Raw genomic sequence first — 22,677 nt, 5'->3', positions numbered from 1 at the left:
GGCGCCGAAGCACGTGGAGCGCCCAAGCAGGAGCGTCGACAAAGAGCGGCCAGGCCGGAGGGCCGCGGGGGCCGAAGACCCCCACAGCCGAGGCCCCCGCAGGTAGCCGCCGAGGCGGCAGCAGCCGCCGCCGCCGCCGCCGCCGCCGCCGCGCTACTGCCTCCCGCCGGCTGCTTGCCTCTCTTGTTGCGGCCTTTGGCCGGTCGTGGCGGAGGCACGGCTCGCCCCTCCTCCTAACTTATTACGTAATCAATTAGTTAATTAGTTAATTAAGGCGGAGGCACGGCTCGCCCCTCCTCCTCGGCGATCAGCTCCTCGGCCAGCTGCTGCCGCCTCGCCTCCGCCTCGCGCCTTTTCGCCTGTGCCTAAGCGAGCGAAAACAAAAGCCGAAGCTGTGGGCACGCATCTTTCCTGGCCCCCGAGGCCGGCCGGCTGGTGCACAGGGGCGCTAAGGCTGGGCAAGGGGCGCAGTGCGCCACCTCTTTGTCTAAGTTGTCCAGCATCGGACGTATGCCCTCAACCATGGACTGAACTCGCTCGTTGGCGATGCGCCCATCGGGTCCGATCAGCATGGAGAAGGCGGCAGCGAGCGGGGCTAACACCTCTGCCTCCTTTTCCCGGCGCGCCCGAATCTTGTCGCGCGCTCGCCTCAGCGCAGTGCCGGCGAGAGGGTCGTCGTGGCTGAGTTCCTCGGGAGGGACATGCAACGAGTTGCTGCAGCCTTCGAAGCCCATTCGAATGCAATAGCCCTCATCGTCGCCCTTGAAGTCCGCGAGGACGTAATCATTATCGGGTCCGAGCACTCTTCCTCTGCAACCGTGCTGCAACTCGTCGCCACATGGAAAAACCTCGGTGTCGCCGGTGTAGTAGAGTGTCTCTCCCACTGTGAAGCGCCCGGCCAGTAAGACCGGAGGAGGCGCGCGGCACAGCTCGGACAAGGGCCAATCGTCATCATGGCCAAAGCGCACGATCCTTGAGTGACCGTCGAAGAGCACGTCGTAACATTCGCCCTCGGGGTCGCAGTGCACAACGCCTCGCTGGCCGTACTCGAGCATCATCGTACTCGAGCGGAGTCCGACGTAGTACACGGTCTCGCCGCGACGAAAGCGCGCCACCGCCTGCGAAACCTGCGGCATTTCAGCGCAGAGGCGGTGGAGAATTGCGGTTTTTCTTCTTCGCGCGTTCGCTTCAAACTTCTTTCTCCCCGCCGCCCGTGCACATCACCGTTGGTTGTAGGTATGTTGTTGGCAACTCAGGATACATAACCTCAGAAAAAATCAAAGTCGTGCGCCGTGCGGCAATATTCGAGTCGCCGCCGGCCGTAGGGCGCATGTGTTTGTCTCGCTCATGAAAAAAAATGCGCGCAAAGTAGATGCAAACGCGGCGCACCCCTGGGACGAGGGCTGAATAAGGCGGAGCGCGCAAGGCGGAGCGCGCCCTCTCGCACCTCCTCTCCGCGTCCTCTCGCACCGCCCGCCATGCAAGACGCGCCCGGGCCGGCGGGCGGGCGGCGGGTCGTCCTCGTCCCCAATGGCGAGTATGACCCTCGCATCGCGATGCGGATGGTCTACGGAGCGCCATACAAAGAGGTCGTGCGAGCAATCGGCAGCAAGCTAGCCTTGATTTCAGGAAGCCAGGCGAGTATCGATGACGCACAACTCGAGCGCGCGCGATTCTATCTGAAGGACGGCTCGATGGTCACCGACTTTGACGTCCTAGAAAAGGACGACCTGCTCTTTGTCGCCTTTGCCGGCCAACCGTTCATTCCGAGGGGACCCCCAGCCCCGCCGCGGCACCGGCCTCCGACGCACGTGCTGCCCCCTCCGGGTGTGGCGCCGCCGAACCGGAGGTTCGTCAAGGACCGGAAGGAGCAGGTGGAGCGGCAGAAGTATCAGGAGGAGGAGGCGCTCGCCGGGAACCGGATCATTGAGGGCGCTGCACTCGACCTGAAGGGGGGGGTGGCGGGGGCGGCGGGGCCCGGGTATGGGGTGGCCGGGGCGGGCCCCGCGGTCGGGATCATGTCGCGGGGCGGCGTGGGCGGGCTGGCGACGGACGGTCCTGCGAGTCGCGCCTTTGGGTCGAGCGGCGGCGCGGACAAGTCGCTGGTCGAGCGCGCAAAGGGGTGCATGTGCATCAAGGACAGCAGCAAGGAGTCGCGAGGCCTCTCCTCCGACGGAAAGGACGACCAGGGCAAGGTGAGCGAGGGGCCGATGCTGTGGAAGTCGGCCGCGCTGGCGGTGCTCGTCATCATGGCGTGCGCCGCTGCGTGGATGCTTCTCGACGCCGCCGTCGCCGCCGTGACGACTCGCTTCACCGCGCCGAGCTGCGAGCAGCTCGGCTCGCCCGCCGGCTGCAAGCCGCTGCCGCGCGGCTGCCACCCGCCGCCGCCGTGGATGCTTCCGCTCCTCGAGAGCGCGGCGGAGGAGGCTCTCGAGCGGATGCCGACGCCGCCCTTCCCGCCCGCCGCCGCCGACACCACCCTCCCGCTCGATGAGCGCTCGTGGCACGACGAGCTGCTCTGGGCGCACTCGGGCGAGCGGCTCTCGCTGCGCCGCGCGGCAGTGCAGTCCCTCTCCTACCAGGAGAGCCCCCTCGCAAACTCGTCGGGCCCCTTGATCGAGCTGGGCGCGTGCTGGGCCGCCTCCGCCTCGCGCGCACAGCTCGTCCCGGACGGACTCGTGTTCCGCTTCTACGGCATCAGCGCCCTCCTCGCCGCCGAGTACGCCGTCCTCCCCTCCACCGGCCACGACGAGCTCGGCGAGTTCGCCTTCGGACGGCGCCGAGCGCTGGCGGCGCGGCCGGCCGGCGGCGGTGCTGCGGCGGCCGGCAGCGCGGCCGGCGGCGGCGGTGCTGCGGCGGCCGGCAGTGCGGCCGGCGGCGGCGCTGTGGCAGGCAGGCGACGGCCTCTGTGGCTGAGCAGAGGCGGCGGGTCGTCGGAGAGCGGTTTGCTGTCTCGGTGGGCGCAGCCGCGCGGCGCGGAGCTTCCTGCGGAGGGCGGGGAGGGCGGCGGTCCTTGCACCACACCGTCTTGCTGGGCGGAGTGGGGGGCGATCGAGCTTGAGGCGTCGGGCGGCCTCTACCTCGACCACATCCCGCTCGTCGACCGCGGCCGCGCCGGTGTCAACGTCAGCGGCTGCTCGGGCGCCTTTGAGGCGGCGGCGGCCAACGCGACCCGGGCGGGCGGCGGGGGGGAGGAGTACGGCGGCAGAGTGGAGGCGTCTGCGGCACGGAGCAGCCTCGCTTCGTCGGTCGCGCCGCTGCTCTGCGACTGGATCAGCGCGACGAACATGAGCGGCGACCCGTTGCGAGACGCGGCGACGAGCGCCTTTCTCGCCGCCAACCCGGCGGAGGCGTGGGCGGACGAGGCGGGGCACGGACGCATCGGCGCCGGGGGTGCGGAGGCGGGCGGGGCGTCCGCCCGCCGCCAGCTGGCTGCGGGCGGCGGGGCGGGCGAGGGGGCGGGGAGGGGCGTGGAAGGGGCGGGGCGGGGTGTGGAGGGGGCGGGGAGGGGCGGGGAGGGGGCGGGGCGGTCGCTGGCGTACGAGGCCGAGTACGACCAGGTGCAGCGCGTTGTCGCGGGCAGCAACGACCGCGCGATCGACAACTTGGGGCTCGGTGCCTCTTCCGGCGGCGCCTACCTCGCCGGCGCGGGCGCGAGCGGGCCGTGGCGCGGGATGAGGCGCGAGATGGACGCCTCGCTCGATGCGGTGATGCCGCTGCTGCTCGCAAAGGCAGACTATATCACGCGAGTCCTGTGCGTGCTCGTCGGCTTCGTCGCCTTCTTGACCGCCGGCGTCGTCCTGACGTTTTGCCGCTGCGGCGCCGCAGACAACTACCAGGTTGGCGCCGGGAGCTGCTGCTGCCTGAAGATCGAAGGGTATGAGTCGGCGAGCGGCGGCGCGTGCTGTTGCGTCGCGATCCGCGAGGTGCCGAAGCCGCGCCGCAAGGACGACGGCAAGGACTGCTTCTCGGTCATCCACCACTGCATACACGTTTGCGACTGCTGCGACAAGTGCTGCGACTAGCCCCCCCCCCCCTCCCGCCCGCCCCGGCCGGCGCGGGTCCCCTTGAGTGCGACGTCTGGAAGGGACATGCCATGCGAGCGGAGCGCAGGGCGGCGCGGGGGCGGCGGCGGCGGCGGGGCGCGGCGGGGCTGCGTGGCTCCGCCGCCCCGCCGACCGGACACTTGCGATACGACGCGGTCCCGGGTATTCTGCTTAAAATCCGGGGCAGAGCGCGCTTGCCGTGTCAGTGCAAAGTGGACGATCCTTTTTCTTCTCTGCCGCAGAGGCTCTGGTTGTCCTGAGTGTGTGTTTTTGACGAAATTATTTGAGTGCGTCAGCGCAGCCCGCCCCGCCCCCCCCCGCCGCCCCGTGGCACGCCCGCCGTGGGCGTGGCCCCCGTGCACGGTGCAGAGAGCCACTTGTGAGTGCGACTTTTACCTAGTAGTGATTTCTTGCTTTTGTTTGTTATTCGCGCACACATAACAAACAAGCTGGAGAGAGCGCTGGGCTAAACCCCCGCAAAAAGAAGCTCTCGTTGATCACACGTGTGCGCACAGCGCAGTCCCGCTTCTCCCGCACAGATCAGTCGCCACTCACAGTCACACGAATCATGAATACCGTAGTCGAGACAGAGTGCTGCTCCCACGTAGAGGCCGCTCGGCGGCCAGTCACTCGTCACGCAGCCCCTTGAACGGGCTCGCCGAGCCTGTCCGGAGCGTCTTTCGCGCTATCTCGTCGGCGGGGTCGATCCGCTTGAACTCGTTGAATGAAACCTCCTCGCCGGGCGGGACATAAAACCTGAAGCAAGCGCGCCGAGGCGGGTGGGGGGTGGGTCCGCCCACCCCGCCGGGCGGCACGGCGGGACCGGCACCGATTGCGGATGCGGCGGGCCTCCGAGCCAACCTAGGGGGGGGGGAGGCTCCGAGGAGGCTCTGAGGAGGCTCGGAGAAGGCTCTCTAAGTCTGTCTCTGCGGGCCTCCAGCCGTGTGGAGGGGGCAGGGGGCGGGAGACGTGTGCGCGAGGTGTCTGGGAGGCGTCTGGGAGGCGTCTGAGGCAGCTCTTGTGCCGACCATGTACATCGTCGTGAGCAGAAAGACCGAGGCGCACATTGCAATGCTCTCCTGGAGAGGGGCCGAGGGCGCGAACATGACACCCCCGCCTGCTGCCGCCCATCCGGTGTGTGGGGATCTCGCGAGTGTTCGCCCTCGCCGCGCGCGCGCTCTCGCGCTCTCGCTCCGGCGGAAGCCCCCCCCCCCCCCCCCCCGCGGGAGACTTGCCCTAGCCATGTCCTGGCCTTCCCCGGCCGTGGCGCGCGCCTCCATCAGCACCCAAGCGGCGGCAAACATGCAGCCGAGGGTGGAGAGCACACCGAGCGCGAAGCAGGTGAAGATGAAGGTTCGCTCGTCGTTCATCGAGTCGACTGCGTAGTCCATCGAGCCGTCGAGCCCGCGCAGCGCCTTGCCCGATCCCCAGACCGTCACAAACATCACCATTGCGACACAGATGAAGTTGACGCAGACGGAGGCGGTGATGAAGAAGTGGAGCACGCCCTTGGCAAAGGCGCGCTCCGGCGGCAGGTCAATCTCCACAAAGGAGGTGAGCGTGAAGCCCGCCATGATCGCCGACTGCGAGCCGACGGCCGAAAAGTTCGAGTTGAACAGCTTGAGCTCCCGCTCCCGCAGGTTGATGGCGCGCTGCTTGACCTCGCTCTGCAGCAGCAGCTTGTCCGCCGCAAGCATGAGCAGCAGCTTCCGGTGGTACCGGCCACAGCAGCGGGCGCTCGGTGTGCGGCCACAGCACGCAAGGATTTTTCTTTTCGGAAAATTCTTTTCTGAAAGGTCACAATGATCACGTGCGAGCTCCGCCACGGGTGCCGAGGCCGACGCGAGGTAATGGGCCCCTGGGCCTGGCACTCACACGGCGCGACGGCGGTTCGCTACTAACGGGCGAGACTCTGGTGGCGCACGAGCCCCGCCGCTAGTCATGCGAGGTGCGACTTGCTTGCGATTATTGGATGGCAGCAGCCGGTGCCAAGCGCACCTCCAGCATCGAGACCCGCCCGCCCACCCGCTCGGCGCCGGCGGGCACCTCGGCGGCCTCCTTGCCGCCAGCAAGCTCGCCAACGAGGAGGCCGGCTCGCGCCGCGACCTCTCCAAAGTGGACCAGCTGGCCGTCCTCGGCGACGCCTTGTGACGGCTCGCCGCGCGCCTCGACGCCCCGCGGCCTCCGGAGCTTCTCCAAGTGGAACTCGAGGCCGGGGTGGGTTGAGGTGGTGAGCCAGCCGCGCCGCTCGTGCGCCAGCACGGCACGCGAGCCGGGCTTCGCGGCGAGGAGCCCCGTGAGCGTCTCGCAGAGCAGCTCGTGGTCGCCCGTCATGGCGGTGACATCCGACCCGAGGATGAGGATGCCACTGGCGGCGCAATCGCTCCAGCCTTCTGGCAAGCAAGCGCTGCCCCAGAGCAGGCGCGAAACGCGCACGTTAGCGCCGGCGTCGCGCCACAGCGGCGCGTTACGCTCCACATTCACCGCCGCAAGCTCGACCACCTCCTCTGCGCCGTCGGTCAGCAGCACGTCTTTGGCACCAAGCGCCGCCGCAAAAAGACCGACGGCGCCGGTGCCGGCGCCGAGCTCGAGCACGCTCGCGCCGCGCACGTTGGCCCGTAGCAGCCAGCGGCAGAGAGCTGCCGCCGCGGGCCACCACACCTGTGGCAAGTGAGCGTTCCGTTGAGCGGGTGTGATTGCGGTTGGCTTTCGCATTTGCATCGCGCGGCTCATGCGTGCCTGGCCGCCAAGGCCGAGGGTTGCGCTCTCATGAAGATCGAGCTGGGCGCCGCAGGGAAGCGCTGGCAGGGGGCTTTGGGCGATGGGCGGGCTCGATGTGCGGGCGGAGAGGGCCCGGCTCCGGAGCAGCATATGTGTCTCCACGTACGTACGACCAACAGACTACAGAGAAGTCCGCACAAAAGGACGCACGCGTCGAGCTTTTGAACACCGCTCTTCATTTCGCCCACCATCGGACCCAAGATCACGCGGAGAAAATTCTTTTCTTAATGAGTTTGACACTTTTGAGCCTTTGCTCTCATGTCGTTCTCCGCCTGTGAATAGGTGGCGGCGCTGCGCGACGAGGTGCAGCAGGTTCACGTGTGCGAATCGACGAACAATCGGAGGACGTGGCTCGGCTCCTCACCTTGGTAAGTCAGTCAGCCTTTCTTACACGCTTCCTGTCTGACACACGCCAACGAATATTAGAGAGAATCTAATGACACCTGAGCTCCGAGTCACGCGCTGTCAATGTGCGCAGGTTGGAGGCCTCGCGCGGCAGGGCGGCCACGTGCACACTGGCGGAGGGCGGGATGAAGGTCAAATGGGCAAACAGGTGCAACGCCTCGAGCCACCTGCAACGCCGATAGAAGCCGCGGAGTTGAAGGCCCCAAGAGCCAGCAGCGGGCGCGGCCGCTGGCCGCGCCATTCCAGAAGACGGGCAGCAGCAGCGCTAGCGCCGCGGGCGCGCTTTGGGGGTGGCGCGATGGCGGCGGCTCGCGGGCGCAGCACGCGCTGGTTAGAGGCCCCCGTGGCGTCATCGACACAGGACTCTCGCTGCACCACGTTCCACTCGTTGGGGACGTCGCCGTAGTCGTAGACCAACTCAGTACCCGAGGGTATGTGGGTGGCGGCAACCCAGACAAGGCGGCGCTGGCTGGGCGGCGAGTCCGGGTTGAGCACCTTGAGAGCGACGTTTGCCACCTGGCCCGCAGTGTTGGTCATCTCCGACTTGGGATCCGGCGCGTGATTCATCAGGTACCAAGGAAACTTGGGGCAGGTCGTCTCGCCGGACGGCTGCGCCTCGACGAGCGGCCTCTCGGTGAAGCCTGTACGAGGTGATGTCTTGTCTCGACGAGGTGACTTCTCGTACCAGACGACCATGTCGTGCTTGACGGACGGGCTCGGCCGGCTCATGACGGTCGCCCACTCCTCCTCGTCGACTGCTGTCTGGTGCTCCATGTGAACTACAACCTCTCCCTCGGAAAACGCCTTCTTCGTGCCGAGGCCAGCACCAGCGTCAGGGATCGAGGACTCGATCGCCTCGACATGTGGGAGAGTGTAGAGCATGCAAAAGTCAAAGACATGTCCAGGAGGCACGGCAGCCGACTCCTCGGCGCATGGCTCACAGATCGCCTCGTCGTCGCAGGGCTCGCAGACACGGGAGTCTTTGGTGGACGCCTGTCGCGCAGCCCGTCGTCGCTTTGCGAGGCGGAGATTGAACGCGGCTGCAAGCCCTTCGCTCGCGGACAAGTCGACAGTGACCGTCGATTGATTGCCCGGCTCCAGCTCCGCGGTTTGGTCGGTGCGACGCGCCGCAAAGGGACGGCAACGTACACAGAAGCGCGATCCAGGGACGGGCATGCCAGAACAGCCCAAAGTCGCCTTTCCGTGCTTGCCCATATCGACAACGCGCGCGTTCCGGTTGGAACAGCACTTGCGCCGATATTTATGGTGTCCATCGATGATGTAGCAGTCGCACGTACTGCTGCCAGGCACCGGCTTGAGGCAGCGCGACGCGTGCTCTCCCGCCCAAAATGCGGTAAAGCGGGACAGCAGGCACTCGGGCTGGAGGCGGCCACTCGCATCTCGACCTTGGCACTGCTTGAGCAAAGTCGCATCGAGCTGCTCCTCGGATGTGAAGCCCAGCGGCTCGGATGGTAGCGGCTCCCCCGCCCGCGACGCATTCTCGTCGCGCCAGCGCAGGAGCGACCACGCTAGCCAGGTGTGCCCGAGGCGTTGTCGCATTGTATGGACGAGGTCCTTTGACTCGCCGCACCGCATTGCCCACTCGTGACAGAAGGTCTCGAAGCCGGTGTGAGAATGCACCATCTGTGCCGACAACCTGTCGAGCAGCGAGTTCTCGAACACGGTGCTCTGGGAAAGCTGGACCCAGCGGCGTGAGGATGCAGTCGCCCCTGGGTAGGGCACCTGCTTGCCAGCTGGGATGCGCGTGCCGCCCTCAGCGTACGACATGCTGTGCCACGCGGAGCACCGAGGGCAGGAGAGGCCATTGAGCTCGCCCTTCAGTCGCCCGTGCTCCGCATAGACCGTTGGAGATGAGCACCTGCTACCCCACTTGACCACCAGGGGTACCGCCTCCCCAGCGAGGCCACACGCCACGCAGTGCTCTACGTCCGGCACGAGCCGAACGGTCTTGCGGCTCGGGTCGTCGCGAAGCTGAGAGGCAAGCCGATCGACAATGGGCAGCTTCTTTAGCAGATACCGCACCGCAGGAGCGGAAAGGCCTGCCGGCATCTCCCCAGCAATACGCTCCGCGCGTAAGGGCGTCCCAGGTGGGTAGAGGTTGAGCGCAACCACGAAGCTGATGAAATCCTCCGCCGAGTTGATTGGGTGGAGCTCCTGCGCGAAGGCACTTGCGCCATCCTTGATGTGTTCGAGCTCGTGGAGACCGAGATCGTCGAGCCAGCTCGCCATCGGGGACCGAAATAGCAGATCCCAGAATAACAGATCGCGTGACGCGCAATGTTCTTTCTCTCTGTGATTTCGTGCTCGATACCCCCGGGTACGGACGGGGGTACACCTGTTCATTGGCCGGAATGAGCTCATTAGGACGAAGCGGGAGATGTCTTCACACCGCAGAAACCAGACCCACGGGCAGATCCCACGGGAAATCGAGGCGGGTGTCCCAGAAAACAGATCCCAGAAAAAACAGAGCGCGCGGCAGAAACCGACCGACCCCTGGGTTTTCGGCTATGGGAAACCGCGATGGGAAACCGCAGCAGAAACCCTATGGGAAACCGAGGTCTGGTATCTGCTTTGTGCACGAATGTTATCATCATCCCGCTCCTGACCTGTCCTCTCCACACACAGCTGTCATGTCCCCTCTCCTCTCCCTCTTCTCTGCCAGCGGGCACGCCATCGTCCCGGATCGGTCTTCATATGTACGCCGCATCAAGCCGAAGGCCTCCGTCTTTGGCGGCACTGCGCCCCACGCCTCCTCGAGCGCGCTGCAGTCGCCCGCGAGCTTGAGGTGGCCCAGCAGCTTCCAGCCCGCGATCCGCCCGTCCATGGCGCCTCTGCCGCACCGTGCCGCCGCGCCCGCGCCGCAGAGCGGCCGGACCTCCATCGCCGAGTGGCGCGCCGCGCCGAGTTCCTCGAAGAGGGTGAGCCCGGAGGCGCGCTCCACGTCGGCGAGCGGCACGGCGAACTCGTCGATGTCGGGGTGGCCGCGCACCTGCGGGAGGGAGCGGGAGAGCGGCGGGACAGGTCCAGGACAGGTCCAGGACGGGTCCAGGACGCGTCCAGAGGAGGGAGGAGGGGCGGGTGGCGACGCGCGCCGGGGCGTTTGGCAGCAGGAAGGCGCCGAGTCGCCTCTCGCCCGTGCCCGTCTGCTCGGCCAACACCACCTTGAAGAGGTGCGTCGGGACAGCCACCTCGTGCGGACCGATCACGTCGTAGGCGACGCGCCGCCGCCGTGGGCCGGGCCGCCGCCTGGCCGCACTCGCGTCGACGGCCGGAGAGGCAGAGGCGGCGGCTGCGGCTGAGGCTGCTGCCGGAGGCGGCGCGTCGCTCGCGGCGGAGCTGTCGTCCGGAAGGAAGAGTGGCCCTGTGCACGCGCAGAGACGTCTCAATCAACGGGCGGCCGGCACGCGACTGCAGTGCCAAGGTGAGGGCGGCGGGCGGGCGGCGGGCTGGTGCGCGGGCGCGAGGGCGCCCGAGACGACGTAGACGTCGCTGTACTCCTTGAGCAGGCCGCGCGACCAGCGCTCGAGCCGCAGCCAGTCGGAGCCGTTGTTGGAGAGCTCCTGCGGCAGAATGTTGGCCGAGAGCAGGAAGGTCTCGTCCAGCGCCTCCTGGGACTGCTTGTGCGCGCCGGCGGGAGCCATGTGGCCGCGCGACAGGCGCGAGCCTCGATAGTCGTCGTTGGTGGCCCGGAAGTCGGCCGGCACGCTCTCGTCAGCACGGAACTTGGAGTGCTTGCGGTCGACTCCGTCCGCATCGCTCTGGTCCCTCGAGTAGTGCTCCGCGACCCAGTTCGGGATCCTCAGCCGAAAGTTGATGCTGGAAGCGTATCCCTGCTTGACCACAACGTGCTCGTCCGAGGGCAGTCCATACGGGCAGAAGCGCCGTGCAAGCGCCGCAGGCGACGGCTCCTCCTCTTTGGACGGCCTCGACGCGCCGCCGACGAGCACGGCGGCGGCGGCTCCGCCGACGGCGCCAGCCGCGGTGAAGCCGGCGGCGGCGAGGCGCTGCATATGTGTGTCGACTGGGCACCGCTAATACGCGGAGGAAGAAAGAAAGAGGCGGCCGAAACGGAGGCAGGGGAGAACGGCACGCCGCCACCACACAAACGCGGAGGAAGGGGGCGCTGCCGTTCCGCGGACTTTTCTTTTTTACCCAGTTAAAGAAAAAGCGCACTGTCCGAAGAACAAAGAAAAAACTCTTCACGAGTCACACCGGCTCCTCGCGACTGCATGCACGTGCCGCCGGTCGGCAGCTACGCGGCGGTCCGCCTGCAGCGGCACGGCGCCGGGCAGCGGTTGGTCGCAGCGCTTCCGGTCGCAGCGGGCGCGGCGATCTTCCGCTTCAGCGGCCAGATCGTCGGGCGCAACACCGGCGACCGCTGCGTGCAGGTTGGTCAGCAGAGCTTCCTCACGCCAGCCAGCCAAGAGGGCGAGCCTCCGTGGGTCTTCCTCCAGCACTCGTTCCGTCCGAGTGTGCGCATCACGCACCCTCCGCTCGCGCCTCGCGATCCCGATCCTCCGGTGCTGACCGCAACGGCGATCGAGGCGCTCCCGGCCGGCGCGCCGCTCACCTTTGACTACACGCTGCACGAGTATGTGATGCACGGCGACGGCTTTGTCTGCGAGGAGACGGGCCGGCAGGTGCGGGGCTTCCGCTTCCTCGAGCGGGCGGAGCAGGAGGCGGCGCTCCCCCGCGCCATGCAGCACATCCGAAGCCAGCACAGCCAGTTTTTGTTTGGACAGGAGAGTCGGTGCTGACACCCGCCCGGCGCGTGTGCCTTTTCGTTGTGCCAAAAAGCCTTGTGCGTTTGTCGGGTGTCGCGCTTGAACACTATGACCTTTGTGCACACCGTGTAAAAGAGGGCGTGCGGCGCGGAGATGCAGATGGCGCGTAGAGCCGTAAAGCCGACTAGGGTCCAGCCCTGGGTGGCGCAGGTTGTGACATTTGGCGATTCCGCGACTTACTGGGCCCCTGAGCCGCTACCCGTGTGCGATTTTTTGTGGCCCGGACATGATACTGATAGTAAACGGGTCAGAACCGGCCAAACACAGGCTACAGCCCCACACAGCACACACGCGCCCGCCATAGCTCCTGGAGAGCATGCGCGAGTGACGCGCTGCAAGCCGCGAGAGTGGCATCAGAGGCAGGAACGACGTGCTCTTGCTGCACCTCGCAGCTGCACCAAGTGTGCTCGCAGTGTATGCCACGGCCACTGCCTACGGCATTGCTCTCGTGCAGCTAGGCGATGCAGGTCCATCAGCAGGGCTCATCCAATGCGAGCGCACATTGTGCGTAGCCGCGGGTAGGTGGCAGTGCACAGCCGCACACCGGCTGTGGCGGCTCGAATGCCCCCGGCAGTGCTGCTAGTCATCAACTTGCGTATTAGGGCCGCAGCAGACTGCTGCTGTGGCAGCAGCAGCAGCCTGCTGCCTGATTCAGTCAAGCCAGCGGTGCAGCGAGGCGTGCAGAATTCGCGCGGTTTGGTACCTCCTGAGGCTGAGCGCGTTCAGACTCGGTGACCGGAGTTGGATGGTCCGATGGAGCTCGGCGAGCTCCATCGGACCATCCATGGCCGGACGGCGGAGCGTGAGGTGGCGAGCGGAGAGATGTACCGCAAGACCAAAAAAACACGGATCTGACGATTGTCACAGAACGTCAGATCTTGCGCCACCCAGGGCTGGACCTAGTCAGTCCGTAAGCGGGAGCCGGACCCCCCCCCTATACAGTAGGAGCCGCCGCAGATACGGCCCGCGAGCCGCAGCGCGTCCAGCGAGACCGTAACGCGCACACGCCGTACCCCGCTCCACACGACCTTCAGGTCGTCGAGGTGCGAGGTCGAGGTCCACGATTACGACAACACTTTTACTGGGCTGGGTTTTTAGGCATTCCGTGGGGTTGGCACTCCCATCGACCCTCATGACCTCCTGCGGTCTCTGAGATGGACACCAGTGGGTGTGGGACCACAGCCAGGATACACTCGAAGGCTGGGTAAGCAGTAGAGGTCGATACTCGACGCGTCCCACATGGTTGTGTCGCTGTCGGCACGCTGTCGACAGGACGTCGAGCGACATCGGTGGCAGTGCCACCCAGGAGTGGTCGGGCGGTCTCCCGTCACGAGAGAGCCACCATGTGATCCGTATGATGATTCCTGACAACCGCCTCAGTCAACTTTCGTCACAGTTCCCGCTCTGAGAGGAGCTGCGGGTCACTTCGACAGCTGGAGCTGTGTCGCCGGCGTGCGGCGGCCTGCCTCCGGAGGTGCCTCTGAGGTGGACATTTTTTGGTCACCGTGAGAGAACGCGTTCGAATTTTCACTCCGGAACTTCAACTCCGCACGCGCACCGGCCAGGGCTACAATTGTGCGACCGTCAAGTGTCCCCCAATTTTCCTAGAATCGCTGTGAACCCAGCCACGTTCCCACGTATTGCACTTTGAAGGCCGCGTGGGGCTCCTGCCCGTGTCCGGGTGTGGAGATGCGAGGGTCGCCCCCCTTTGCCCCACCACTTACCTTACCTTACTTTTTTGTCAATACGGCTTACGGGTTTTGCGCTCGTGATCGTTGATGAAAACACAGTGGAACACGAGCGAGCGTGTGCCCTGAAGGGCGGAGAGAGAGACCATTCTACGCGTTACCGTACCCTACCTCACTCCTCAGGTCGTAGTTCTCGTAGCCTAGCACGTAGCTACAGTAGCGTATACTCTAAGCGTATGCCGCGTATGCTGAACGTGTACCGCGGAGCTCCACGCTCCACACCGCGATGGGAGCGGCCCCCGCGCGCGGTTGGCGAGACACACGCACAACTGCGCCAGGCATCACGCCAAGCTGAACGATTCAACGATGCCGCACATGCACAATGACCAACCACAAAGAGACGCAAACGGCGGAGACCGCGGAGAGCGCCGCACACCCCCCGGGCACGACGCGGCGACGCGCAGCGCAAGCTGATACTGGGACCTGTGTGTACCAAAGTGAGTGCCATGACGGAAGTCCGAGCGTGTCCAAGACGTCGGGGAGAGACTGGGGCAGGACTGACAGGCCCGTGAAGCCGCTCACGCCAAGCAGAGCTTCTCGATCCCGCCGGTGGTCGGCTCGGCATGTCGCCTCGCCTGCTGCATGGCTCGTAGGAAAGGCGCGGTGCCGCCGCCGTCGATTTCGAGCGAGTCGCGGAGCAGCGAAGGCCCTCTCCTCAAGGTGCCCGCCGCCTCGGGCTCGCTGCCGGCGGCGCCACCGCGGCGGGCTCCGAGGACAGAGGGCAGCGGCACGGGCGAGGCGTGCGCGCGCAGGAGGGCGTCGGCGGGGGCGATTGCTTCGGCGGCGAGCGACTCGAGCTCGCTCCGCTGGTCGGAGGCGAGGTGGGAGAGCAGGGCGGAGTGGCGCGCCCCCGGCTCGCTGCTCGCCGCGAGGAGCGAGTCGAGCAGCGAGAGGACCGCCTAATGAATTGAGTGATTGATTGATTGATTAATTAATGAGGAGCGAGTCGAGCAGCGAGAGGACCGCCTAATGAATTGAGTGATTGATTGATTAATTAATGAATGAGGAGCGAGCCGAGCAGCGAGTGGACCGCCGAGTTTGCGAGCGAGTCGCGCACGCCGCCCCCTCCGCCGCGGTCCGCAGCGACGAGGCAGACGAGCCGCCCGACCAGCGGAGCGACGCCTAACACGCCGACCTCACGTGACCCTTCCTGGAACCGTCTCCGGCCCGCCCTGGCGGAGGAGCGGGCCGCCGTCGGCGTGGGCCGCCTCCGCAGCCTCGGCGAGCAGCACGCGCACGAAGCGAGCGACCGAGCAGCGCAGCACGCGGCCCGGCTGCTCGAGCAGACCGCTCAGCGACCGCCACAGCTGCGGCGAGGTGGCGACGAGGAGGCCTCGCTCGCCGTGCGCGCCGAGGAGGGACGCGAGCAGCTCGAGGAGGACCTAACACCCTCGGGTCATCTCGGGTGATCTCGAGTGATCTCGGAGCGGGGGGGGGAGCAGCTCGAGGAGGACCGGCGCCGCCGCCGCGGCGGGGAGAGGCGAGTGCGGCAGCTGCGCGGCCTCGGGGGCTGGGCCGGCACGAGCGAGGTGGCCGAGGTGGAGGATCAGGGAGGAGACGCAGCCGCCGGGCGCGTACGCCGCGGCGAGGAAGGGCGCCTGGGTGGCCAGTGCTGACTCAGTCAGCACGGCTTTGGTGGCGCGCCTGCGGGGCGAGCCCTCGCACCTCGGCCTCCTCCATCGAGGATGGGTCGAGGAGGGCGCCGAGCAGCTCTGCGGGCAGAGACAAGGGCGAGCTCAAGGGCGTGGGCAAAGGGTGGGTGGTTGGGGGGGGGGGGGAAGGGGGGGGGGGGGGGGGGGCGCACCTGCGGCCTGGCGCGCCACGCCCTCGTCGGCGGTGTCGCACAAGCGAGCAGCGAGCAGCTGGGAGGTGGAGGCCGCAGCGGCGGGAGGTGGAGGGGCCGCGGTGCCGCCGGACGCGTCGGGGAGGTGCGACGCGTCGGCCTGCGATGCTGCGGCTGCCTGCTCGGGGGCGGGTGGCAGCCCAGCCTCCGGCGGCCCCGCCTTCAGCTGCGCGACCTCGTCGCTCCGGAGGAGGGACGGGTCGTGGCTGCAGACCGCCGACAAGACGTCGCAGCAGCGCACATGCGCGCCGGCGGGGGCGGATGCCGCGCCGAGCGTGGATCGTGCGGCGGCGAGGAGGCCGAGCGAGGTGAGGCGGCGGTAGACGCGGGCCCGCTCGATCGGGTGGAGCCTACGGCGGCAAGGGGGGCTCGGCCCGTGCGGTCGGAGAGAGGCGAAGGCGCGTCGCAAGTCGAGTCGCACCCGGAGGCGAGCGCAGTCAGCTCGCGGACCAAGGACCTGCGGCCGAGGGATTCAATAATTAATTAATTGAGGAGCAAGGACCTGCGGCCGAGGGGAGGCGAGAGGATGGGGAGAGGAGAGCGGTGCCGGCTCGCGCGGCAGGGGGCCAGAGCAGCGCCTCCTGTACCACGGCTACCTCTCGGCTACCTCTCGGCTACATCTCGGGACCAGAGCTGGAGCAGCGCCGCGCCGTCGCCGCCGCGCGCGTGGTGGCGGAGGCTGGAGAGGAGGGCGGAGAGGAAGGGCTCGTCCTAACCTCGGGCAATCTCGGCTAACCTCCGTGTCCGGCCTCGGGGGCAGGGCGGGGAGAGGACGCGGCTCGTCCTGCTGCAGCTTTGCCACGACTGCATGGGCGTTGCCCTGCGCGGCTGCGCTCACTACGTCGGCGACGCCTGCGCGGAGGAGGGGGTCGCGGCGTCCGCCACTGCGGGCGAGGGGCGAGGGCAGCGGCGGGGCAGGCGCGGCGCCGTGCTCTGCGAGTCTGGGCAGGAGCGGCAGGACCTGCGAGGAGGGGCGGGGCGGGTGGCGGTGTGGCGTCGCTCGCTCTGTGGCGACGCGAGGCGGCGGGGCACCGAGTCTTGCAGCAGCTGCATCCGGCGCAGGGCCTGCACGAGCGCGAGCCCCTCCTCGTCCTCCCACGCCAGCGGGCAGGGCGGCCAGGCGGGCGAGGCGAGGCGGGCGCGGAAGGCGGTGTTCGCGGCGTCTGTCTCCACGTGCAGCAGCGCGCGCGTTTCGTGCTCCAGCGCGCCAAAGACAAAGGACGCGCCGTCGTCCTTCATGAGCCGCCGCAGCGCAGGCGCCTGTTTTCAGCCCGCAGCCGTGAGGCGACGCCGCCGGCAGCTGCGCCACGAGCCGCCGCGGGCGCGCGTCTGCGAGCGCGAGGAGAAGGGAGGCCACGCGGCCGAAGGCGGCGGGCGGTTCGCCGCTGGACGCCTCCGCGGCGGCGAAGGCGGAGGCGATCGAGGCGATGTAGTCGTCCGCCTCGCCGCCCGCCGACTCGGCCACGATGCCCAGAGCGGAGAGCAGCGAGCCGCCGGGCGGCTCCTCGGGGGGCGAGTAGTTGTCCGAGTAGAGCAGCGAGCCGAGGAGCCGCTCGAGCTCGCAGAGCCCGCCCTCGCTTGCGGGGTCGGGCAGCGGCGAGGGAACCGCGGCGCCGCTGGCCGAGCCCGCCGCCGTCGTCACCACCCCAGCCGCCGCCTGCAGCATCACGATGTCCTCCCACACGCCAGAGGCCTCTTCGGCGGTGTCGAAGTGCATCGCCCACTCGTCGCCGTCGATCGGGAGCGCGTGCAGCACGGTGTCCACCGGCAGGGAAAATTGGATGGCGGCGTCGGGGAGCGTCACCGCAGCGAGCGACGACGCGTGACAGTCCGCAGGAGAGGAGAGCGGCGGGGCGACGACAAGCCTCTGTTGGCGCTCATCAACCTGCTGCCACATGACGCGGCCGGTGCCACGCACGCTCCACCCGGTGCCGCTCGTGTTGACCAGCACCTCGGCCTGCGTGAAGAAGGGCGCGTCCGCGGGATCGGCGAGCATCCGGCCGGAAGCGCGCTGGCTTGTGGAAGCCGGGCCGGACAAGCGACCCAGAGGAAACGCCCGGAGGTGGGAGAAAAAGAATTTTATGAAGAAGAATTCGCGGTTCGCTAAATGTCTCACAAGCTTGGGGGTGTCCCTTTATTTCTTTTTCTCTACCCCACAATTCTGGGGTAGAGGCGTAGAGCCGTGGCGTCGAGCGCCCGCGGCCACTCCTTTCACGCCGCTTCTCAAGCTCTGGCGACGGCCGCATCGTACCGAGGCCACACCCTTGTCTCCGAACCGTCGGCGAACTTTCGCCCGCCGAGAACCGCCGCGCTTCGTTCAATAAACGATGAAACGAAGCGCTAAAATCAACACAAATAAGCGTCGGGCGGGAGCACCGACAGCCCGCGGGCGAGATCTGTTTTATGTTCGTCGTCGCAACGCTCTCGGCCTCGCGCCAGGGCCACGCGTCGAGCCACGCGCGGCGGCCCGCGGAGCTGCTCTCTCTCGTGCGCAGCCCGCTCCCCGAGTACCACATCGAGGAGCACTACCTCCCCGCGCAGCACGATTGGCGCGACGTGGGTGGCAAGAGCTACGTGACCGCCGATGTGAACCAGCACATACCCGAGTACTGCGGCTCGTGCTGGGTCCACGGGACGGTGGCCGCGCTCAACGACCGCGTCAAGGTGATGCGGGGCGGCGCCTTCCCCGACGTGATGCTCTCACGCCAGGCGCTGATCAACTGCATCCCCGACGACTCTCGCAACAAGTCCAAGCCGCCGCCCGGCTGCAACGGGGGCGACGCGTGGATGGTGCACTCATACCTCACCAACAGCACGGTGGGCGACGAGACGTGCCAGCCTTACGAGGCGCGCAACGGCGTGTGCAACCTCGCGGGGGTGTGCCGCAACTGCGCGTCCGACAAGAAGGAGGGCTGCTGGGGAGTGCCTTCCTTCACCGGGTTCGGCGTGTCCGAGTACGGCACGGTGTCGGGCGAGAAGGCCATGATGAAGGAGATCCTCGCCCGTGGGCCCATCGTCTGCGGCGTCGTCTCCGACGGCCCCTTCCTCCACAACTACAGCCAGAATGCGGGCAAGCACGAGGGCGTCTACATTGACCGGTCGAAGCACACGCCCGACGACATCGACCACGACGTGTCGGTCACCGGCTGGGGCGTCACCCGCAGCGGCGTCAAGTACTGGATCATCCGCAACTCCTGGGGCACGTACTGGGGCGAGGGCGGCTGGTTCCGCCTCGAGCGCGGCATCAACTCGCTGATGATTGAGGAGCAGTGCGACTGGGCGGTCCCGAGCTTTGGCCAGCTCGAGGAGCGCCTCGACGGCCCTCGGGGCCTGCTGGGCGACTACAATGACGGGCTGCGCGCGACGAGCATGGACGCGTCGCAGCGGCCGACCCGCACCTGGCCGATTGGCTGGGCCGGCCTCAGCCTCCTGCAGAGCGAGCAGCCGTCGCTCTTCCAAGCGCCGCCCGCCGCGCCCGCCACCTCGAGGGTGCAGCTCCTCGCCGCCGGCGCCGCGGGCTTCGCCGTGGCCGTGGCCGCGATGCTCGCGGCGGGCGGCCACAAGTTCTGGGTGGTTCGGCGCCCGGTCAAGGAGGAGGAGGCGCTCACCACTCCGTATGCCGCGCATTGATCGCAACGCGCGCTTCCACCGGCGCTTCTTTTCTCGACCGGAGGGACACACGGCCGGGTGACACGCAACTACTCGATCGCGGATTGACCCCGGCAGCGCGGGCCAGGAGCCACGCGCGCACCCATGCAGGGGGGTGCGGGGTCTCTCTCACTCTCTCATCCAGAGCGCGACCGTCGGCGTCGCGCGCGTGCGGGCGCGGCACCAGCTGCACCAGCGACGCACTCCACCGTATTGTTTTACGTATCGAGAAAAGAATTTTACCACCGAAAGTGGTCGCACAGGCACGAAAAAAAACTCTTAAAAAAGAAAAAAACCAGCTGAAGTTCGATCGCCAATCGCGGCCACCATCCTCGGTGCCACCGCTGCTTCTGCTGCCCGCGATCGTCCTGGTTTCTATCGCGTCCGTCAACTTCTTTTGACTCGCCTCTGATGGCGACTCCGGCCGCCGCCAGCGACTGGATTCGCTACTGGGACGAGGCGTCCAGCGACTACTACTACCACCGGCCGGCGACGGGAGAGACGAGCTGGGAGCAGCCCGACCGCTGGATTTGCGGCGAAGGCTACGAGTCGGAGGACTCGGCACGCCGCTCCCGGGCCGGCAGCTCGCTCCCACTGGAGGACGAGGACGATGTCGACGCGCCCGAGGAGGACCTCTTTGTTGTCCGCGCCTCGCTCAGCGGGCCGCCGCCTCTTCCTGCCGGCGGGCCGCCGCCCCTCTCATTGGGTGCTCCGCCGCCGCTTCCTGTGGCGGCGGCAGAGCCCTCCTCGGCGCAGCGCGAGGAGCGACGCCGCAGGGTCCTGGGCGAGATCCTGTCGACGGAGCGGACGTATGTGGCCGCGCTCCAGACGCTCGAGAAGGTTTACATGGTCCCGATGCGTATGGTCGCCGACGCGGGAGCGAAGGTTGCCATCTTTTCGCACGCGGACCTGGACACGGTCTTCCTTAATCTGGACGTCCTCCTGAAGCTGCACGCCCGCTTTCTTGAGCGGCTCGAGCAGGAGGAGGCGAGCGGCCACTTTGGCGCCATCCTCTCGGGCGCGGCCAAGGACATCAAGGGCTGCTACACGAGGTACATCTCCAACTACGCGCAGGCGGAGGCGCACATCTCCGCGCTCGCGAGCAAGGCGCCCGACAAGCACCGCTACCTCGAGGTGTGCAAGTCGCACCCCGACGCGGGAGGGCTCGACGTGCGCTCCTTCCTCATCCAGCCCATCCAGCGCGTGCCGCGCTACCGGTGAGCCCCTCCCCAGATGGAGCTCTGTCGACCTGCGCGGCCTCGCGCCACCCCGCTCCGCCGCGGCGGCGCCCCCCTCCCCGCAGGCTGCTGCTCGAGGAGCTGCTTGCGCACACCGAGCCGGGCCACCCGGACGAGGCGGACTTGCGGGAGGCGCTCGCCCGCATCCGCGAGGTGCCGCCTTCGCACGCCGACAAGGAGATGCGGCGAGCCACACCCCATCAAGCCTCCGTTCTGAACCCCGCCGCGCAGGTGGCCGCCTTCATCAACGAGGAGACGCGCGTGTCGGCCACGCTCTGCAAGCTGCGCGAGATCGCGCGGCGCTTCGCGCAGCCGGAGGCTCGGGAAGACGCGACCAGGGGGGGGGGGGGGCGCGCTCCTGCAGCACACGCGCGCCCTGACACGTCCGGACGGCTGCGCCGCTCAGGTGCTCGAGAAGAGCCTCGTGCGGCAGGGGCGCGCCTTCGTGCGCGAGGGCGAGCTCACCAAGGTGAGGCTCGCGCACCGGCAGCGGCGCAAGGCCGTCCTCTCCTCCGCGTCCCGTGCTCGTCTCCCTCTGCGGCACGCGTCGGCGGGACGTGTCTTGGACGTGTCCTCTCTAGGTCTTCCTCTTCTCCGACCTGCTCGTGTACGGCGTGCCCACCGGGCGCGGCTACGTCCAAAAGGGCCAGATCCCCCTCGGCGAGGGGACGCGGGTGAGAGAGAAAGAGTCGCCGCGCACGCAGCACCGGCGCACAGACACGTCCCAGACGTGCCGCACAGACACGTCCCAGACGTGCCGCCCCCCATCTCGCCCCCCCATCGCACGTCCCGTAGGTCGAGCGGCTGCCGCGCACGGAGCACCTGACGCACGGGTTCGCCGTCGTCGACGGGCACGGCAAGGGGTACACGTGGCACGGCGAGTCGGAGGCCGAGACGGGGGAGTGGTTCGAGGAGGTGCGGCGGGCGGGGCGGGGCACGTCCACGACAACATGCACACCCGTCGACATGCACTTTGTCCATGTCCCACAGGTGCAGCGGGCGGTGCGCGCCTGCCAGCCGGAGCGGCGACCGAGCTCCTTCGACGCGGTCGCGGCCCTGTGTCGCGCCGGCTGTGGCCAACGCCACCGAGCGCCGAGTGCCCCGGTGCCCGCCCGTAGGTTGCGATCCTTGCGATGGTGGCGCGGAAGACGGCGCTCGAGCACTTCACGGCGGCCAAGGCGGGCTGCACGCTGATCAAGTTCAACCACCGCGACGGCCGGTCGAGCCCCCGGTGGGTGCGGATCTCTGCGGACGGCAGCGCCATCTGCTGGGGCGACACCAAGTCCAAGGAGTGCAAGTCGATGATGGCGCTCTCCAAGGCGGTCGCGCTGATGCACGGCGCCAAGAGCGCGGCCTTCTACCGCGCGCAGGGCGCCAAGAAGGACCGGGACTGGCTCTGCTTTTCGCTCCTCTTCCGTGGGCGCACGCTCGACTTCGCGGCGACCACCGCCGAGGGGCTCTTCACCTGGTACCTCGCGCTGGCGGCGCTGGTCGGGCCGCGCTCGAGTGAGCCGATCCTCGACGAGGAGGCGCTGCGCGCGCGCGTCGCGGAGATGATCTAGGCGCGGCCGTGTGTGGGAGCTCCCTTGGGAGGACTGGCACAGGCGTCAGGCGGTCTTAGGGAGAGGGGAGCGCGGGGGCGGGCAGAAGGGGGCGGGGGGGGGGGGGGGGCTGCCCCAAATGCTATCAGGCCGTAAATGTGCCCCAGGGACCTGCGTAAAAAATAGCCCTAAAAATACCTGAGCCCTACAAGGTATGTGTGGCTACGGGGCAGGCCCGGGGCGGTTTCTTCTGGGGGTGCCCCTGTGCCCCTAGCGTCAAGGGACCCCTTTTGGGGGGGTGTGGGCTCCTCTTTTTCCCCCCAGAGGGGAAAAAGCCAAGGTCTTTTTTTGGGAGTTGGCTGCCTGGACCCTTTAACCCCTAAACGGGGTTCCTTTTCATTTGTAAAGGAACCCCTTGGTATTTTATTCCTTTGCAGGACCGCTGGTCCGAACCACCGCCCATCCAAAAATCCTCTGCCACATGGGAATGGCCCCCGGTCATGTGCAGCTGGTCCCCAACGGCTCAGGGCCCCAATCGAATCTCGGACCCCCCGATTCTAGATTCCTTTAAATTCCCTGGATTCCCCCAACAAGCGATTTTTTATCGGGGGGGAAAAAAAAG

The 22,677-nt window shown here is 67.5% G+C and overlaps 6 protein-coding genes across 6 annotated transcripts; 3 read left to right on the top strand and 3 right to left on the bottom strand.

Moving 5' to 3' along the window:
* Nucleotides 1-1,478: 1,478 nt before the first annotated feature.
* EMIHUDRAFT_103148 (hypothetical protein) lies at nucleotides 1,479-4,025 on the top strand (the record flags this gene model as incomplete). Its single annotated transcript, XM_005767989.1, has 1 exon — nucleotides 1,479-4,025. The coding sequence occupies one exon, from the start codon at nucleotides 1,479-1,481 to the stop codon at nucleotides 4,023-4,025; it is 2,547 nt and encodes an 848-aa protein (XP_005768046.1).
* A 435-nt stretch (nucleotides 4,026-4,460) lies between these two features.
* On the bottom strand, nucleotides 4,461-5,789 carry EMIHUDRAFT_436711 (hypothetical protein). The gene is made up of 4 exons (XM_005767988.1): nucleotides 5,321-5,789; nucleotides 5,075-5,125; nucleotides 4,876-4,907; nucleotides 4,461-4,802 (listed from the first exon to the last, which is right to left on the bottom strand). Exons 1-4 carry the CDS (start codon nucleotides 5,741-5,743, stop codon nucleotides 4,673-4,675), a joined length of 636 nt encoding a protein of 211 aa, XP_005768045.1. The 5' UTR covers nucleotides 5,744-5,789; the 3' UTR covers nucleotides 4,461-4,672.
* Nucleotides 5,790-9,843: 4,054 nt separating this feature from the next.
* EMIHUDRAFT_451649 (putative exonuclease) lies at nucleotides 9,844-11,376 on the bottom strand. The gene is made up of 5 exons (XM_005767987.1): nucleotides 11,334-11,376; nucleotides 10,723-11,310; nucleotides 10,510-10,614; nucleotides 10,340-10,441; nucleotides 9,844-10,242 (listed from the first exon to the last, which is right to left on the bottom strand). The coding sequence occupies exons 2-5, from the start codon at nucleotides 11,261-11,263 to the stop codon at nucleotides 9,944-9,946; spliced, it is 1,047 nt and encodes a 348-aa protein (XP_005768044.1). The 5' UTR covers nucleotides 11,264-11,310; nucleotides 11,334-11,376; the 3' UTR covers nucleotides 9,844-9,943.
* Nucleotides 11,377-13,865: 2,489 nt separating this feature from the next.
* Nucleotides 13,866-16,456, bottom strand: EMIHUDRAFT_451648 (hypothetical protein; the record flags this gene model as incomplete). The annotated part of the gene is made up of 6 exons (XM_005767986.1): nucleotides 13,866-14,684; nucleotides 14,931-15,167; nucleotides 15,451-15,497; nucleotides 15,590-15,978; nucleotides 16,050-16,085; nucleotides 16,257-16,456. Coding segments are annotated over 6 exons (1,508 nt in total), but the record flags the coding sequence as incomplete, so codon positions are not given.
* A 1,701-nt stretch (nucleotides 16,457-18,157) lies between these two features.
* Nucleotides 18,158-18,919, top strand: EMIHUDRAFT_44322 (hypothetical protein; the record flags this gene model as incomplete). The annotated part of the gene is made up of 1 exon (XM_005767985.1): nucleotides 18,158-18,919. A coding segment is annotated over one exon (762 nt), but the record flags the coding sequence as incomplete, so codon positions are not given.
* Nucleotides 18,920-19,687: 768 nt separating this feature from the next.
* EMIHUDRAFT_103143 (hypothetical protein) lies at nucleotides 19,688-22,076 on the top strand (the record flags this gene model as incomplete). Its single annotated transcript, XM_005767984.1, has 8 exons — nucleotides 19,688-20,493; nucleotides 20,580-20,667; nucleotides 20,746-20,775; nucleotides 20,921-20,983; nucleotides 21,096-21,188; nucleotides 21,310-21,429; nucleotides 21,505-21,516; nucleotides 21,633-22,076. The coding sequence occupies 8 exons, from the start codon at nucleotides 19,688-19,690 to the stop codon at nucleotides 22,074-22,076; spliced, it is 1,656 nt and encodes a 551-aa protein (XP_005768041.1).
* Between the last annotated feature and the right edge of the window lie 601 nt (nucleotides 22,077-22,677).

The sequence above is a fragment of the Emiliania huxleyi genome, assembly GCF_000372725.1.
Source record: "Emiliania huxleyi CCMP1516 unplaced genomic scaffold EMIHUscaffold_47, whole genome shotgun sequence".
Lineage (NCBI taxonomy): Eukaryota > Haptophyta > Isochrysidales > Noelaerhabdaceae > Emiliania > Emiliania huxleyi.
The sequence above is the reverse complement of the archived record's forward strand: the minus strand, read 5'-3'. Positions and strand labels throughout refer to the sequence as shown.

What these genes read in the sequence shown, in the direction of transcription:
- EMIHUDRAFT_436711 (XM_005767988.1), bottom strand. Translation starts at nt 5,743, where the DNA reads ATGCTTGCGGCGGACAAGCTGCTGCTGCAGAGCGAGGTCAAGCAGCGC. An exon ending in TGCTCACGACGATGTACATG is followed by an intron (nt 4,908 to 5,074) that starts GTCGGCACAAGA and finishes CCCCCCCCCTAG; the next exon opens with GTTGGCTCGGAGGCCCGCCG. An exon ending in GCCCGCCGCATCCGCAATCG is followed by an intron (nt 4,803 to 4,875) that starts GTGCCGGTCCCG and finishes CGCTTGCTTCAG; the next exon opens with GTTTTATGTCCCGCCCGGCG.
- EMIHUDRAFT_451649 (XM_005767987.1), bottom strand. Translation starts at nt 11,263, where the DNA reads ATGCAGCGCCTCGCCGCCGCCGGCTTCACCGCGGCTGGCGCCGTCGGC. An exon ending in CTCTCCGGCCGTCGACGCGA is followed by an intron (nt 10,442 to 10,509) that starts GTGCGGCCAGGC and finishes GGTCCGCACGAG; the next exon opens with GTGGCTGTCCCGACGCACCT. An exon ending in TGCCAAACGCCCCGGCGCGC is followed by an intron (nt 10,243 to 10,339) that starts GTCGCCACCCGC and finishes TCCCTCCCGCAG; the next exon opens with GTGCGCGGCCACCCCGACAT.